At 39.6% G+C, this 17,500-nt stretch overlaps 3 protein-coding genes across 11 annotated transcripts in view; 2 read left to right on the top strand and 1 right to left on the bottom strand.

Moving 5' to 3' along the window:
* Nucleotides 1-7,804, top strand: part of LOC308101727 (uncharacterized protein) — a 61,983-nt gene extending 54,179 nt beyond the window's left edge. For 3 of the 5 annotated variants that reach the window (XR_013934546.1, XM_080451182.1, XM_080451183.1), the window contains exons 3-4: nt 5,887-6,063; nt 6,617-7,804. Coding sequence is in view for 2 of the 5 variants with exons in the window: in XM_080451182.1 (XP_080307308.1) it covers nt 5,887-6,063; nt 6,617-6,663 (224 nt within the window). In the remaining 3 variants the exon portion in view is untranslated. Of the gene's footprint in view, nt 1-3,604; nt 3,828-4,000; nt 4,147-4,602; nt 4,676-5,886; nt 6,064-6,616 lie in introns of all 5 variants that reach the window. The other 2 variants (XR_013934548.1, XR_013934547.1) reach the window with 2 other exon arrangements.
* A 1,551-nt stretch (nt 7,805-9,355) lies between these two features.
* Nucleotides 9,356-16,322, bottom strand: LOC308100921 (natural killer cell receptor 2B4-like). Of its 5 annotated transcripts, none has more exons than XM_080450119.1 (5): nt 16,267-16,322; nt 15,132-15,182; nt 11,504-11,830; nt 10,078-10,386; nt 9,356-9,765 (listed from the first exon to the last, which is right to left on the bottom strand). In XM_080450119.1, the coding sequence occupies exons 3-5, from the start codon at nt 11,700-11,702 to the stop codon at nt 9,626-9,628; spliced, it is 648 nt and encodes a 215-aa protein (XP_080306245.1). In that variant the 5' UTR covers nt 11,703-11,830; nt 15,132-15,182; nt 16,267-16,322; the 3' UTR covers nt 9,356-9,625. The 5 variants fall into 5 exon arrangements, with proteins under 5 accessions (XP_080306245.1, XP_080306244.1, XP_080306241.1 ...); XM_080450118.1 differs by having other exon boundaries at nt 15,119-15,182; nt 16,267-16,285; XM_080450115.1 differs by lacking the exons at nt 15,132-15,182; nt 16,267-16,322 and adding an exon at nt 13,409-13,447.
* LOC308094484 (uncharacterized protein) overlaps nt 15,082-17,500 on the top strand; it is a gene marked incomplete at its 5' end in the record, with an annotated part of 14,149 nt that continues 11,730 nt past the window's right edge. The window contains 2 exons of the mRNA XM_080441178.1: nt 15,082-15,092; nt 15,677-15,789. Of these exons, the coding sequence (XP_080297304.1) occupies nt 15,082-15,092; nt 15,677-15,789 (124 nt within the window). The remainder of the gene's footprint in view (nt 15,093-15,676; nt 15,790-17,500) is intronic.

Genomic DNA, 17,500 nt, shown 5'->3' with positions numbered 1-17,500 from the left:
CCCCTTTCCACGTTCAACCTCACACATGCATACATGTGTGAGGTTGAACGTGGAAAGGGGGGGAGAAGATGAGTGCTGCTAAAAGAGCAGACATGCGACACATCTGCCTTTTATTCCAGTATACTGTTGTGTTAGGCCCAATGATTAATACCATGGGATTTGACTGATGATTAAGTTAAGGCTTTCAATGTTTCTCCCACTTGTTCCTGTTTTCAGGACAAACCCTTGGATGATGACTTTGTGTGCAACAGTAGTGTGTCTCACTCCAGATCAGAAGGTTGTGTGTTCAAATCTCATCAAGGTCAGAGATACGTAATATGCTAGAATGCTTATCAGAGAAAATAGTGATCTTTTGACTAAAGCTAAGCTTTTCAATATTTCTCACAGATGTGCCTGTTTTCAGGACTAACAAACTTGCATGACTCTGTGGTGTAATGTTAGCACATCTGTGTCCAGATTAGAAGGTAGCCTGTTCAAATCACATCCGGGCTCAGCAAACTTAACTTGCAAGCAATACCTCATGCATAATGGTAAATGATCGACATTAAATCAGTTAGAATTCTGTTTAAATAAACATTCATATTAAGTCTAGTCATGGAAAGAGCAAACTTTTGTGGATTGTAAGTGAGGCCTGCTTTGGGATTTGACTGATGGCTGTGTCTCACTCCAGATCAGATGGTTGTGTGTTCAAATCACATCATACTGTAGATAGTAATATACAATGAGTGATTATCAGAGAAAGTGATGATCCAGTCTTCACACCTGTTACTGATTTTGTGACTAGCAATCTGGGAACCCATTCAGAAGTGCCTCTGGGGGCACTATCTAATTTTTTGTGTAGAGACAGGAACTCGGTTTGACTCCTCACCTTTCATAGTCCACTTACTCCTGGGTGCTTCTGTGTTTATTCCTACAAACAATAACATTTCATATTTAAGGCAGTGGTGCTGACAGATTAGAATCTGTCTTGAGAGATTACATGACTAGCAACTCAATTCTGAATCTACGTGATCTTGTGGCACAACAGTAGCATGTCTTCCTCCTGATCAAAAGATTTTGTGTTAAATCACATCACGGACAGACAGTTTAATGTATGAGTATGAAAATTATGATGGAGATGAAGGTAGCTAACATATTAGGCTACTATATGCCAGACAACAGACTTAACTAATCGGTCGCATACATGTATGCATGTCCAATAACCAGGCCAAATTCATTCAACATTTTGTCTTTAGCATTATTATGATTATTATGAGAATTAAAGAAAAGGACTATATTCCCTTTGCTTTAACACTTATTGTATAAACCTACTATAAGGAAACCTCTGTCCGTCTGCATAATATTTTTCTTCCTCAGTGGGTTGACCAATCGATCTATTGGCCATTGGCATATGAAGAGAGTGACGAAGCCAGTTTTTCACTTTTCCCAAATTTAAGCTGTTTATTTGCGTTTTTCGGGAAGACTGTAAGAAGTGGAGTTTCGAAGTTACTGCACATGCGTGGCCAGAGGCTATGGGCTCTGGGCTCATGGTTACGTTCCCCGCAGGCTATAGGATCTGTAGCCGGTGGGTGGTGGGTGGACCCAGAGCCATTCAAGGAGAGTTACGTCACCTCCGTTCACTTCATCGGGCCAGGTCTTCTACATAGTAGCCTTCTATTGGCGAATAGTGAAAAAGCCCTGAACCGGAAGTTAAGGAATGCACTGGAGTCTATGAGCGTTGTCACTGTTTCGAGTTACATGAACCACGTGACCGGCGCTGTTTTCTGCCCCTCAATGGCGGAACTCTCTAATACAAGGCTCTGGGTGGACCTACCTTTGGGGCTACAGTACAGTCACACACAATGCCACGCAGAGAACGACAACACAGACAGATCTGTCCACAGAAAACATTCAATGAGCCGAGGGGCGCTTTGGATAGCATATCCATAGTGCTCGCACGCAGCGCATGCAATGTTTGAATGAGCGTTGTGTTGTTTGCACAAATAGTTTAGGTGAAACAACGTAATGGTGCGTGCGTGCGTGCGATTCTGACAAATAATTTAGAGAACAAAAGGAATGTTTCTGCAGTCAATGAGAAGCACAGCTCCCAAATGAGCAAATACACATTTGGTTTGTGAAATTTTGAGAATGTATCGTGTTTAATTGGCATGTTACAGTGCTGCATGTAGACGTGGACTGGATGTATGTCCTGTTGTTAATTTAGGTTAGCTGTGTGAGTTCAAAGCTCCATGGTCTCTACCTGTAAGCAAGGGGAAATATGATGATGTGTTTCAATCAAGCCAGCTCCAGCTCCCCTGTGGCTCTTCCTGACTCCTCATGTCTATCAAAGGCCCTCACACACACCCAGACAAGCAGCCATGGCCAGGCTAAACGTATCGTATAAACGTATAAATTGTAACGTATAAATCATCGGCAGGCACTTTGTCAAAATCTGACAAAGTGATGAGTTAGATACTTTAAATGTATCAAGCAGTAATTTGTTATTACTTTTTGCATGGGTACATATTGTTGTTATAAAATTCATGCTGGAAAATCCATTACAGTGGGAAGCATGGGTATGGGTGGGATGAGCAGATTATAAAGAGAAAGAGAGGTGCCAAGGTGTTTCAACAGAACAGCTCAGGGAAGGAGGGAGGCGAACCAGGATGAGCTTAGAATTGTGCTGCATTTTGAAAACACACTTTTTTGGAAACGTGTTCATCCTATCCTACTACTATAATTGACAAGGCCTCCAATGTACGTCCGGGGTTGGTCAGCACAGGATCACTCCACTTGCCTCCAAACTTGCCACAGACTGTTGATCAGAGCTCTGGCTATTATTTAGGCTTCTTACCCCACCTTGATCAGTGATCAGACTCTCGGCTTGACCTCTAAACCTCTATGTTAATTGCCAAATTAACCTTATTGGTTGAGTGCTTTGTGTCTGATGAAACCTTCATACAGCACATATTATTTTCAAGCGTTATATTGTTTATGTGTTTTTGTAGTTGAGTTTTGTTTTCAAATTCAGTTTCATTTTAATTCGTTTTTTTCTTATTATTGTAAATTGTTTAAAGGTTTTGTTTGATTCTATAATAAGAAGCGCCAGGTGAGATTCAAAAAGGTCAGAAAAAGTATTGTGTAATAAAAACTCATAATCATAAAAAACATCATACCGTTTTAATCGGTATGATGACATTTTCTGTGTGATTTGAGTTTGTGTTCTTAACATCTAGTTTTCACTATTTTGGTAGTTTTAGTTAACTATAATAACCTTGGTTGGAAGCAGTTTCCCTATTCCTTCATCAATCTGGTGTTGAGTAGGACACTTACTGGTTGACAAGTAGTAAGTACTTCCTGAAGGTCATAAATCGGGATTGTCTCTTGCCTTTGCAGTCGATGTTTGCAGATTTAATCCAGAGGGTCAGCAGACCCTCTGGATTAACCCTGGATTGACCCTGGACTCTCTTATCTTTTTTTACATGCATCTGACTAAACCTGTCTGTCTGTCTGTCTGTCTGTCTGTCTGTCTGTCTGTCTGTCTGTCTGTCTGTCTGTCTGTCTGTCTGTCTGTCTGTCTGTCTGTCTGTCTGTCTGTCTGTCTGTCTGTTTCTGCTCTTTACAGTTACACCAGTGCAGAGTCTGCAGACACAATGTGAAAAGGGTCAAATTAAGCAAGTGAGTGGGGAGGTTGGGCAGAGCATCATTCTGCAGACTGGACGCAATGAACTGGGTCATATTCGTGATCAGTTTATCTGGTCATCTGTCCCAGAAGGCTATGTTTTGGCGAACTACGACGATGGCCAGTTACTAAATGAATCCCAAGGGACACCATCATGGATCTCAGAGTAAGAGCATACTGTATATAATTTCTTGCAATTGATCCTGGTTTGAATCCAATTTGAGGCGCCTTACTGTATGTTATTCCCCCTCTCTCTCCCAAGTTTCCTGTCTCCCTGTTCACTGTCCTATCTGAATAAAGCATAAAATGCAAATAATAAATCAGTCAATCCATTCACAGGTGCAGAAGAAGAATCCATGTAAACACAACGAGTGGATCTCTCAATATTACGGACGTCTGCCTCAATGACACTGGGCTATACTGCGGACAAGTCTACAAAAAAGGCTTTTCTGACTCATTCCACAGGTTCAACGTCACGATCTTGGGTGGGTAGACTGGGTACTTTCACATAGGTTTAGTCTTCTGAAAAGAGTCAAAGGAAATAAATACTGTGGTATGAAACCAATAATAATAATAATAATAATAAACTTTATTTGTATAGCACCTTTCATGACATGAAATGCAGCTCAAAGTGCTTTACAGAGCAAGAATACAATTACAGTTGCAACCAATTTAACCCTAAAGTAAAAAATTAAATTAAATTTAAAATAAAATACAATAAAAGCAAAAGCATAAAACAACATTAAAATATGCAATACAGTGAGGACTTAAAAATCAACCAAAGAATCAGCTAAAAACAAGAGTGAAGAAATAGGTCTTGAGCTGTGCTTTAAAGCTATCGACAGAGGCTGCCTGTCTTAGGTGTAATGGGAGTTTATTCCACACTGTCGGTCCGTAAAAGCAGAATGCTGCTTCACCGTATTTTTTATATGTCATTGTAGGCACCTCGAGCAGGTCAGCACTTGAAGACCTGAGGGGCCGGTTTGGAACATATCTCTCTAGGCAGTCATAGAGGTAGGAAGGTGCCAGACCATTTAGAGCTTTATAAACTATTAAAATAATTTTAAAATCAATCCTAAAAACAACCGGGAGCCAGTGTAGTGAAGCTAGAACTGGAGTGATATGTTCTCTCATCCTAGTTTTAGTAAAAATTCTGGCTGCCGCATTTTGAACAAGTTGTAATCTGTCAGTTGTTTTCTTTGGCAGGCCAGAGTAAAGTGCGTTGCAGTAATCAAGCCGAGAGAAAACAAAAGCGTGGATCAACGTTTTTGCATCGTCTAACGACAGATAGTCTCTAATTCGCGCAATACTTCTAAGATGAAAGAAAGCAATCTTGGTGACATGATTAATGTGTGTATTCAAATTCAATTCAGAATCGATAATAACCCCCAGGTTCTTTACTGTGGTGTTACTTTCTACAGCCAGGTTACCAAGTCTACTTACCAAGTCTACTTATTATTGATTCTCTCTGCTCACTTCTCACAATTATGAGAACTTCAGTTTTATCCTCATTTAGCTTAAGAAAGTTCTCACTCATAGCATTTTCTTTGACTAAAATATAACATGGGTGTACAGACAGATATTTTTTTTTATTGACAATGAAAACTGTATGCAGAGATCAATGTTCATGATGTTTGTTCATATTGATAGTTAATAGCTGGATTCATTTGGATTATTCGTTTCTCTTTATGTTTATTTTTTACTGTAGCTGTGAGTGACCAACGTTAGCCATTGCTGCATGCTGTCTCCAAGGCCGTAGGAGACGGGGGGGACGGGGGGGACTCGTCCCCCGCGGGCCGCGGAGCGGCCTCGCGTGGGCCGCGAACCGGTATTTGGGCCGCGAGGCCACGGGGAAAAAGAGGAGGAAAAAAAAGCCTCAAATGAGGCCGGCACTAACCTAACCCTAATCCTAACCCTAAAACCGAGATAAATAAACCAAAAACTGGGGGAAAAACGGACCCAATCCGCCCAGAACCGCGGAAAATTTTCGCGCGCGCGGGGGTCCTCGCGTGGGCCGGTACAAATATGTCCCCCCCAACTGGGAATAGCTTCCGACGGCTCTGGCTGTCTCTGTATGTGCATTATATGTAAATGTGTGTTTGTGCTTTCCATGATACCTGTGTGTCTTTGCATTATAATTGGCCTAAGTGTATATGTTGATGTGTGTCCTATTATCTATCTGTCCTAGTATTTATCTATGCTCATCTATGCTCATTTATACACAGAAAAGATAACGCTGCCGATTCCAACCCACACTCCAACCCACACCACTGAGACTGTCCAACCTGGAGCATCTACAGATGGAGATGTTTGGAAGATTCCCCTGACAGTCGTGGCTGTCGTGGTTGCCGTGGCTGTCGTGGTTGTCGTGGTTGCCTGCTACCGCTGCAAGAAAACTGGAGGTAACTAGTAACTACATAGTTGTAAACTTTGCAGCAGGACTGTCTGCATGTTAACTGCACAGAAGATGTATCTGGGGATAACGAATCAGCTGGTCATTTTTGTCAGCTGATAATTTTTGAGAAATAAACAGACAGGGTGATTAGACCCATCCAGTGCAACACTGTAGGTCACAAAACTCCAAATAAAAATGTTGATCAAATATGGATCAAGATTCTCTTAATGCATTGCCTATTCCTCACCTCAAATGTTTTCAAAAACATCCTTTTAGTGTACTGTTTAACTGTACAAATGACCTGAAGTATTGAACTGGATAGTTATCATTATCTATGTTAAATAATGTATTAAAGCTGTAATCCGGAATTTATTTTAATAAATAAAATTGCATTGATTAGGATAAAAACACACACACACACCCACACAAACGCGAGCGCGTTTGATAAGAAGTACCATGTGAAGCTCATAAGCACAATATCTCCCCTGGACCAGCGGGGAAAGTTACGGATTGCATTACAAAGCTCATTTGCTTCTTTCATGTTTTTTCTTGTTGCACAGGAACTAGTTACTCTTCTGTCTGTTGTCTGGACAATGGAATGATTTGATGCTTCAGTGAAGAAATGGAACCACTGGTCAGACACCAGCTATCATGGTCATGGCCTCTACCCATGTCCAATGTGCCCCTGTCCCCTCGCTGGTGTTTGCCCCCGAGTTGACGCGGTTCCTCCCATTCCCTGCTCCTATTTTCCCCTCGGCCAATCTCCTCTCCCCTTCCCTCTGTGTTCCCCTGATTGTAGGGGGAAAGTGGCACATAAGTGGCACACATGTCGTTTATGATCCTAAGACATTTGTTACGAGTGTGAATATTGTGTGGGTTGTGTGTCAGTGTATGGGATTGTGTGTGAGTTTTCACTTCAAGGTGCTGACCATGACCTGATTGCTGGCTGCCAATCGCCCTTGCTTCTGGTGATTGGGTGGAGAAGACTGAAGAAGACTATTTAAGACCTGTGAACACCTGTGCAGAATTTGCAGTAATGCTGTCCACCACCCACATGTGCACTTTGTTTTGTTCTCTATATTAGTGTTACGGCCCTATGTGGCCTCATATTGTGTTTTTAACCCTCTGAGTGATTGCAGTGCCCTATTTGGTAATGGAGGGTGGAGTGGAGATTGGAGGAGTGGCATGGTGTCTGGAGACACACCTGGGCCTCATTCTTCAATCAGCCCAGCCAGCATAAAAGCCTGGGAGAAGCTCATCAACAGCCTTCTTGCCATCCGTCACCATGTGCTGCTGAATCCCTTCTGTTTTGTTAGCTAGTGTTTCATAGGTCTGTAGGCTGTGTGCCATACCTTCCTGCTTAGTGCGAAAGGTAACTTTAATACTGAGTGTTTAAAGTATAGACAATTCTAATATTCTTTAGATAGGAAACTATATTCCTAACCTTTTCCTTAGTGCATTTGAACAGGGAAGCTGGTAGGGGTGTGCCGCCATTTATTTTGTTCCCCCTTTTTGTCCCTGTTTTTCTTAGTTAGGGAGTTTAGATTGTACCTTTTTGTTTTGGTGTAGTTTAGATTATTTTCTTTCCAGGTAGGGTGTATTTTGGCTTTGGCCATCCTGAAGCTTTGTGCTTTCCCTGCTCTGTTTATTTATCCCTTGTAACTTTAAGTTGATCCTAACAATAAATTGTACACTTTTTGTTGACCCTGGTTTGGTTTGAAATATGTTACCCCTCTATAACCTCTAGACCCTTATAAGGTCGTAACAATTAGTTATGTTTTGAGTCTATGTAGTTATCCTGCAATGTGAAAGCATTAATGTAAATATCTTAAGTTATTAATAAAAACTGGTTTCACTCCCACTTTGTTGCATCCCCTTTTCCCCTAGACGGGGATTTAACAACATTCTAGAAGGGGTGCCCAAAATAATTGACAAAATTCAAAATGGCCACCTACACTGTTGGCAATTCGTGGGGCGTAACACTGGTTCCACCTTAGAACTGGAACATAGAAAAATACAAAAAGACAACAAAAGATAAACAAAGTAAACTACTTCATTGTGTTCTGTATATTTTGCATTCAACACTGTTAGCATTATACAATACATTATAAAATAACTGATTGATTGAATACTTTATTAACATGCTTATTAACAGTGCAGGTAGTACAGTCAAAGGTTATGCTAAAAGGATAACACAAAAAGCCCCAGGGGCTTGTTTCCATGGTCAACCCTGACCGACAGAGGCCTATGATGGTCCTTAATAAAGAAAAAGGTTTTACATGATGAGATTGCATGACTGTATAAGTGGATTTTCACGTGTCAGTTTCACACACACATATATATATATATATATATATATATATTGCTCAACACACAATCACTCCACTTTCCCCGAAACTTGCCACAGACTGTTGATCAGTGCTCTGGCTAATACTTAGGCTTCCTTCCCCACCTTCAATGTACTTACATATTGTACAATTAATATAAAACTACATTTTAACATTTTAGCCACAGCACCTTTCTTTTGATCGGGCCTAGATGTGAGGGCCGCGAAGCGGCCCAAATATGTTGATAAATGTGATGTCACAAGTCATGTATATTCAGTAGATCTATCTGTTTGATACAATGTGATGTCACAAGTCATAAATAATGTAATGTGTCAAGTCATATATGTTTGATACAATGTTATGTCACAAATCATATACACTAGATATTTTTGTTTGATACAAGTCATATAGATCTGTAATGAACATGTAGGGACTGAAACTGACACGTGAAAATCGATTTGGACACCTCAACTCAATCTCTGGGTTAATTAGATCTTTGTCATTTCTGTCAGGATGCTGACAAATGACGAGAGTTCACTGACTGGTCCATTATGTATGGCTGGGTTGCTATACAGTAGTTACATGCAAACAAGCACCATTCAGTGGTGTCCCAGTATTGGAGTTAGACATGTTATAACATAGCGTCTGGAAATCTAGTAGCGCAGACTACTATGTCACACAAAGCTTGACCAATCAAATTCAGATGTCACTTTTGTGATTTTTTTTGTGACATTTGGCCAATAACATCCGGATGCTCCGCTTGTGACGCGTCCACCCACAAGCCAATTGTAATATAAGATTTCAGCTTTATTTACAACACACACACCAAGTTTAAGACTGAGCGGCCAGATGCTTTCTGAGTTACGCCAGGGACACATTTAGTGTGACAGACAGACAGATAGACAGACAGACAGACAGACAGACAGACAGACATGAGTCTGTGAATTTTAGTATAGATAGATACTATATTGGAATTTTAAAAAGCTGTTTGCTACTGTAGCAGCAACATTTACAGGTAACTGCAAAAAATTACCAGATGTTTTGAGCTCTAATCCAAACCCATTACAACATGATTGGATCATGGTTTGGGGCAATTTAAGTGGAGTTCTACACTTATTTTGGGGAACTTTGATGTCAAAATACTGCTGATAAAAAGCTGTTTAAGTTTGTGTCAAAGCTATGACGCTTTGTCAAAGCTATGAGCTCCTCCTCCTCTTATGAACCCAGTGATGGACGTACACTCTAACAATGTTGAGCAGGTTCCTGCATGGCCCATCTTCTGAATCTGAAGTGTTCAATGACTAGAACTATTGTGCCCAGGCCCAATATAGCAGAAATAACCATTTGCACAGCAAAATGTGACTGACAGAACCGCATTCCTTCTGAGAGAGAGAGAGAGAGAGAGAGAGAGAGAGAGAGAGAGAGAGAGAGAGAGAGAGAGAGAAAATTAACCTTATATACATATTTAACGATACATCTGATTCAAAAACTATACCTACCTTATAATTATTAGAAACCCAACAGTAGTTAAATACATTCCAGCATTTTCTTAACGTTCACAGTAGTGACATTTAAAATGACAATGATGTATAATTCAAGCACCAATTCCACTTATTGCATTTTTGTCAGTGCAATTGAAAGAATTGGGAGAATATCAGTAAATATTCTGTACCCATTCATTGTTGTTGTCATACCTCTGTTCCTCAGACAAGTCTCATCAATGTGGAGTTCAGAGACCATTTCATCCACAGGGTTCTCCACCTTACAGCTGTAGCTGTAGTCTCCATCCTGGTCCTTTACCTCCAGAAGCAGAGAGAGGTCGGTGGAGAGGTCAGGGCTGCTGGTCTGGTTGAGTCTCTCCTCTCCTCTGTACCAGGACAGGGTCACGTCTCTCCCGTTCTCCACAGAGCACTCCACTGTCAGTGATTGACAGCTGTCATCCACTGAAGATGCAATGGGTTTGATGTGCGGAGTGGAAACAGAGCCTATAGAGAGAGATGTGTCTATTCTGTAAAAATGAGTATCTTCAAAGAAGTCCAAGTCCATTTAATAGTTAAAGTCATGCTGAACTTTAGTAAAACAATGGCTTCTAGAACTCCCTGACCAGGATTTAAGTCAACATATTGTATCAGTTATCTTTTGATCCATGAGTGAGGGGTTTAAGTAGTGATTTAAAAGAAAAAATCCTTTCACTCTCATTGCATGGTTGAACAGGTCTCAAAATCACACTTTTAGCACATAAGGAAATTAAAACATAGATGTCAATATATATATATAAAAGAATAGAAAATATAGAAAATAAGTATCAGGACTCCATATTCATGCTCCATATGCCAATATTCAGTCATATTGACAGCATCTGTTTTGTTTGTGTTTTTTATGTTCTCACAGTGAGATTTTGAGACTTTTCCATCATTGCAGATTTTGAGACTTTTTCATCATTGCAAATATAGAGAATGAAGAGAGAAATAAAGGTTATTCCACACTCGACACTTAAGATGATTGATGATTATTTGGATTTACATCAAGTCCAGATACTAGCTATACAGTCAACACTCTACCGAAGTTCAACGTCACTTTAAGAGCCTGTTTTGTCATGATATAAACTACGCTATATAATGCTATGGTCAATGTCTGAATGTTCTTTATACAGTTAGCCTATGTAAGTGTATGTTTATAAAGGGTGGTAATGCACACATTAAGGTTTATTCAGCTACATATGCCTACTCGAATTTCATGTGTCTATGTCTATATTATGTGATTTATCCTAAGACCTGATGTCACCTGGCTACCACAGGCACTTTGCCTTCAGCACTGTGCCCTTTGACCTGACATGATATGTTTAAAACACATACTTTATAGTCATTCTTTGATTGACCCTTTGCAGGGTCTCACGTACTATCAGTGCTATTGAACACCCTTTACGTCTGTGTGTGCAGGTTTTACAAATATTGAACCAATGAAAAGTATTAAAAGGGCAAGCGCTTCTGACTAAACCTCCTAACTCCATCCTCAAACTGACGGTCAAACCACACACCTGAAATCAATGTTACACAAATGTTACACAAATGCTACACAAATCTTATAGAAGTAGGCTTATAAGTAACTACATTTACTCACTGTAGACATTAAGCTGGAAAAGGTGATATGAGATTTTCACTGCAAAAATCTGTGCGTGGTAAAGTCCAGTGTCATTGATGTGGAGGTCAGTGATGGTGAGAGATCCAGTTTGACTGTTCAGCTGCAGTCTGTCTTGAAATCGCCCAACATAGTCCGTTGCCACCTTGCCAGCGTTCAGGTTGGCGATTCGCGTGTCCATGCCGGTTTCTCCAAAGGTCCAAAGTGCCTGGATGTGCCTCTGGACAGTAATTCCAGTCTCTAATGTGATGGTTGTTCCCTCTCTTCCACTCAACACCACTGTGTCTGCCCACACAGAGCTTAGCAGAGCTGAGAGAAATGGAATTGGTTGGAATTAGTTTAATTTTTTCCACAAAAATGAATATGGTTGAAGAGTAGCTCTGGTCCATAGCGTTAGAAGGAGAACTCCTTTAACGCTATGGACCAGAGCTAGTTGAAGAGCACAAGTAGATGTTTTTTATTAACTGTCTTGAAGAAACAAGTTTCTAGTCGGGTCATCACTAGTTCTATGGCATTATGGATATTAAAGCTATCATCTAAAGATGACACTGTTTATTTTGGCAGTTTGAAAATGTAATTAGATCAGGTTTTCTAAATCCTTGGGATCTTCTAAAATCTGTCTTACAAGGCGGAGCCTATTATTTTCTTGATAAACAACTAGCTCTGTACCACAAAGGGTGATAAAAATGTCAACCACCATGCAAACAACTGAAAACAAAGATACTGAGAGTCAGAGGAGAGGAGAGGAGAGGAGAGGAGAGGAGAGGAGAGGAGAGGAGAGGAGAGGAGAGGAGGCTCTTGCTTGAGTTGTTAATGACTTTAGTATTTCTTTAAATTGGAAATGAGTTTGGAAGAAGACCTTCTTCTCAAAACCATCATCCCCTGTAATAATAAATAACTTAAATGTATGCACTGCATATGAAAAGAATGCGTTAACCACGAGAGCTGACTTGGACCTCTTTTACTTGTTATTTGCACAGGAAGTTGAGGCTCAGAGTGTGAAAGAGGAAATCACCTTGATTTTGGCTAACACTGTGTCATTGTCGTGAACAAGTTCAATGTTTGTACCAGAATCTTAGGACTTCCATGGATCAATAAAATGCATATTTCCTCTTCAAAATAACTACATTAGGCTATATAACATAATATATTCATTCTATGAATAGCTGTCATACTGTGTAATTAATCTGGACGATTGATTCGTCCAGATTAAAAAAAACACCTCAAATTCTAATATGTCAGAGTTTATGGCTGTGGCTTTGCTATAAATATCTCATACTGCTTTTCTTCCCCTCATTTCATAAAAGATCTATAATTTAACCAGTAGTGGACAAAGTACTCAACCCCAGTACTTGACTATACAAGTGAAAGTTGCTCTGTCAAATTTGTACTTGAGTTAAAGTACTGGAATGCTTTCTTAAAAAAAAAAAATGAAAAGTACAAATTACAAAGTACATTTTCTTTATAATATCAATACATTGCTGTATTACATTTTAGATTTTTACAGACATTAAAAAAAGCAGATACAAGCTCACAATGCATCACATCGCAATGTGAGCTTTTAGATCAGCATTTTCACTATATTTAAAATAGGGCTTAAGTGGTTAATTCATACTCCTTTGCTGCAGTGCAGTCAAAAGTACAATATTTGTCTTTGAAATGTAGTGTAGTGAAAGTCAAATATCCAAAAATACAAATACTCAAGTAATGTACAGATAGCTCTACTCAACATTCAGTAGGCCTACTCAAGCACTCAGAAATTCGTTGCTGTCCCCCACAGCATTTAATACTGCTGTCAATGTATTGCTTCTAAAGTAGCTATATGGCTCTATCAAGTGATCATCAAATCACGTATTATCAAAGAAAATATGTTTTTGTTCAGCTCACCTGCTGTGAAATAAATGATACGTCTCATTCTTGTGGAGTGATGTGTCATTTCCCTGTTGTGAAACTGTGCTCTGAAACCCTCCGTTTCTCACTCGCCCCCCACCCACTCTCTCTTTAGTTAAGTTACTTCTTAAACAACCACATTGTTACATCCACTGTCATATTGTTATCACAAATGTTACACATTATAAGATAGATAGTTAGTTAGTTAGTTAGTTAGTTAGTTATAGTTCATTTAGGCCATAACTATAATTGTTAACAGAAGTTTTATTTGTATTTATCTGTTCTGTCTGTCTGATGATATACAGATGTATACAAACATACAGACGGCCTACAGAGTGAAGTGAGCTAAGAAGTGGTGAGCTGCGATTGTCATAGCGGTGTCCACTGAGTAGTGATATGCAGAGCTATATCTTCAGTAATGCCCATACATCACCAATGCTGTTGTGCTAAGGAGAGCTTTAGGCAGTGGTGTTTTGATCGCTACACAGGACACTACGGCGTTCCACTGGAAAAAATTCACCCCCCTAGATTCACGAGCCAAGTACCAAATGGCTACTTTGCACAACAGGTTTACCGGTGGCGGTGAGCGTGCACGCATGTGCATGTGACGTCATTAAAATACTGTTCAACTGAAAAAAGAATCACCATTACACCACTGGCTTTAGGCTACATCTTAAAAGGTCAATTGGAATATGTCTTCAGCTTATACTGTAGTGGGCAAATTGGCTTCCTAAATCCTTTTACACTGTAGTGATACGCATAATTGTACAATGACTACAGATCACTAATGATGTGCTAAGATGCTAAGCGCTTTGTGAGGTAATGTTGCTGAGCTGTGATAGGCGTAGCAGCATCAGCTGAATGCTAAAGTGTCAACTAAAATACTTTTGATCCCCAAAGGGGAAATTCATCACCAGTAGTACGATTAAAATAATAGATATTAGACAAACAACAACAATCAGTGTTCTCCTTTGTTTAGTTTAGCATCAGTGTGGGTACACACAGGTCTGAGGTGACTGACTATTTCAACTAAAGCACAATGCAAACTCTTTACGACGACCAACATTTTCTTCGGAAAGGGAGATGATATAACAACACATTGACGGCATTTCGAGCTTCCGAGCTTCTGGCGGACCCAGAACTTTTCCTCGGAAACCGTGCACCTCCAGATGTCCTGACTCGCCAAACTATAATTCGGGAAACCTTACCAAACCGGGAGATTTTTAGACGTCGGAAGGAGTACCATTTAGTGTCCTTTGACATTTGTTTGCTCTAAAATCAGTGACCAACTACTTTAAAAAAATATATATATATTTAGGTCAAGGAAATTGTCATCGCACCAGTTGACAAACTGATCGATTTCATGCCTGTAGATTTGATCATGTTGTCGTTGTTGGCCCACTAAGGCTGAATACTACGAGAATGTCTGGAGGAGACATGAGGCCTGGATAGGCCTCTCTCCATGAGCTCCACATCCATCTATCCATCCATCCATCCACCCCTGTCTATTGACCAATTCCATTTTTATCTGTCTGCTATCCATCGTTCTTCTATCCTACACATATGTTTTCCATTGTATTTATTGATGTAATTAACCTTGAGAAAATAAAAAGATATTCAAAGATGACAGGCAGGCTTTAGATGAGTTTATTGCAGTGCAGAAGCAATCCATGGATCATTGGTGAGGTTAGCTAAAGAGGCACTTACATTTGACACTTACTTATATTGATACATGTATCCACCTCCCATCAAGATTCCATCATTGTTTGTTCTGTAAATCAGAGATAATACTTTTCATATTCAAATGTTCATCCCCCTATCACTCTGTGTACACGTGTACTTTATTTGAGGCTCCCCTTGACACCTGACCTACTACTGAGACACCACAGAACATATCAGATATATTTAGCTGTGCCACAAGTCAAACAACGACTCAGATAAAACACGACTCAGAGAAATCACCTTTGTTATTGAAACACTTGAATGGTGAAGCAAAAAGATTATTACATCACAAATCACTTTTTTTCTGCCACTCATTCTTTTCTTTCCTTTGTTCTGTCATAAGTCTATGTATCAATTTGTTCTATTATTTGTTTCTATATGTTGCTTGTCTGGTGTGTTCATAGTCTTTGAGGCTCCAGGGGTAGCCTACTCCCAATTTCTTTCTCTCTCTCTCTCTCTCTCTCTCTCTCTCTCTCTCTCTCTTATCACTTCCTCTCTCTGTTCCTTTTTTCAGTGTTGTTGTTATTGTGCGTGCGAGCAAAGGCTACTCCTTTTAAGCCACTCCTCCATTAAGCCCGCTTATTTTCCTTCAGTCTTCACAGTTCACACTAGGAATGTAGTGAATCAGCTGTGTGCTGTTCCATATGGAGCTTCAGGTAAGACTATGTGGCTTTCTTACTTATTTGTGATGCAAAAATAAAAACATTGCATGCTTTATTTTGAGTAAAAAAAAGATAAAAACTCAAAAACTAAACAAAAATGAATGCATTTACAGACAGAAAACATTCAAGCTATTTTATGTAGTATCCTGCTGCTGCAGCTATGAGTGGACAAAGTTGCATGTCCCAAATGTGACTTCAGTAGCTTAACTAAAGCAACGTTAAGTAAAGTTTGCTTGGTTTCACCTATGTTCATGATTGATGGTTGCATGATTGATGATTTGACTGAAATCAGGAGCATTGTGCCTGAATATTTATCTGAGTTCTGTACAAGAAGTCAAATGCAAGAGACTGCATCTTGACATTTGTATGATATTATACTATACAGGCCTAATTCTGTAGCTACTACTTCATGACAAACGTTTTGTTCACTGGAATACTTTTTTAAGTAGGCTACAGGTGTTGTTTACTTACATTACGTCTGTCGTTGCACAACTGACAGCCGTTGCATAACTTTAAGTTATTCTGCATGCGAAGTTGTTTTCGCTTTGATCAGCCGATTGCATCACGGGAACTGTAGTGTTTGACTGGCTGACTGATTCTCGCAGTCGGATGCACACGCACACACACTTGTATGTATGCCTATACTCATGTTGATCTAAACATTGTGGGCGCTTGGTAAATCCGAAAATAGGCACCTAAGAAGTCTGGGCACCAAAACAGAGTGACTTTGTTTTCACACCATCACCAAGTTGTATATTTGTAGCCTGTTATTGGCCCCTCTGATCACGTGGTTTCACACAATGTTCATAAGGTAATGGGTTGCACTCAGAGTGGCAAGAGTGAGTTTCCTCTTTTATTATTTCTTACATGTCGAATGAACAAACGTTTCAGCTATAAATGTTGTTGATCTAAGAGGATATTTAGCGTTCACAAAATGTTCCCCAAGAACACAAGTATATGTGATCAGGATGGCCAATGCCAGGATGTATATTATTGTCTTTGAACCGAAATGGCTCTTCTTCTTAGATAGAGTTTTTTAATGAGTCTACTGTAAGTCATATTTGTGCTTTATATTGAATATACTACAGCCTGCTGTTTAAGCTACTATTTATTTAAAGACAAAACACTATCACCGTAAACTTCTAAATTAATATTGAGAGGACTGCATTTGCATAACATCAGGAATACATGCATGGTCTAAAAGGCATAACATTTGTTGTACTTTCACTCCATAATATCACATCATCAATCAGTCAATGAGAATACATATGAGGAATACGTACGCAATCCTTAACAGTAGATGACAGTAGGCTAGGAACATAATCAGATCCTCACTGTGTTCTGTTTTACAGGCCACTCAGCACTGTGTACAGGCATAACAATAAAGATTCCACAAACATGCCAACACATCTACTGTAGATCTAACCTACCAACCTGAAAGCTCAAACAGGCTGAATCATGTTTACAATCATATATACCTACATACTTATTATGGTCCAAAGAAAAAACACTGGCCTTCCTTTGGATGTGCAATATCATCATTATTTACAATATATTAAAATAGGGCTTAACAAACTAACATTTGACGAGTGGGAAAGAACATGTATTTTGCTCATGTTAGCCTTTCTAGAAATAACTATAACTGGGCCCATCCTCTGTTTTACATTTTAAAACTGTTTAGTCACTGATTCCCTGTTTTACATGT

The sequence above is a fragment of the Gymnoscopelus braueri genome, assembly GCF_963280865.1.
Source record: "Gymnoscopelus braueri genome assembly, chromosome: 2".
Taxonomy (NCBI): Eukaryota; Metazoa; Chordata; class Actinopteri; order Myctophiformes; family Myctophidae; genus Gymnoscopelus; species Gymnoscopelus braueri.
This window is presented reverse-complemented; position numbering and strand designations above follow the sequence as displayed.

Coding starts and splice junctions, on each gene's coding strand:
- LOC308100921 (XM_080450115.1), bottom strand. CDS start 13,436: ATGAGACGTATCATTTATTTCACAGCAG. Junction 11,831..13,408: donor TATCATTTATTTCACAGCAG/GTGAGCTGAACA, acceptor CATTTCTCTCAG/CTCTGCTAAGCTCTGTGTGG. Junction 10,387..11,503: donor TTTCCAGCTTAATGTCTACA/GTGAGTAAATGT, acceptor TTTACAGAATAG/ACACATCTCTCTCTATAGGC.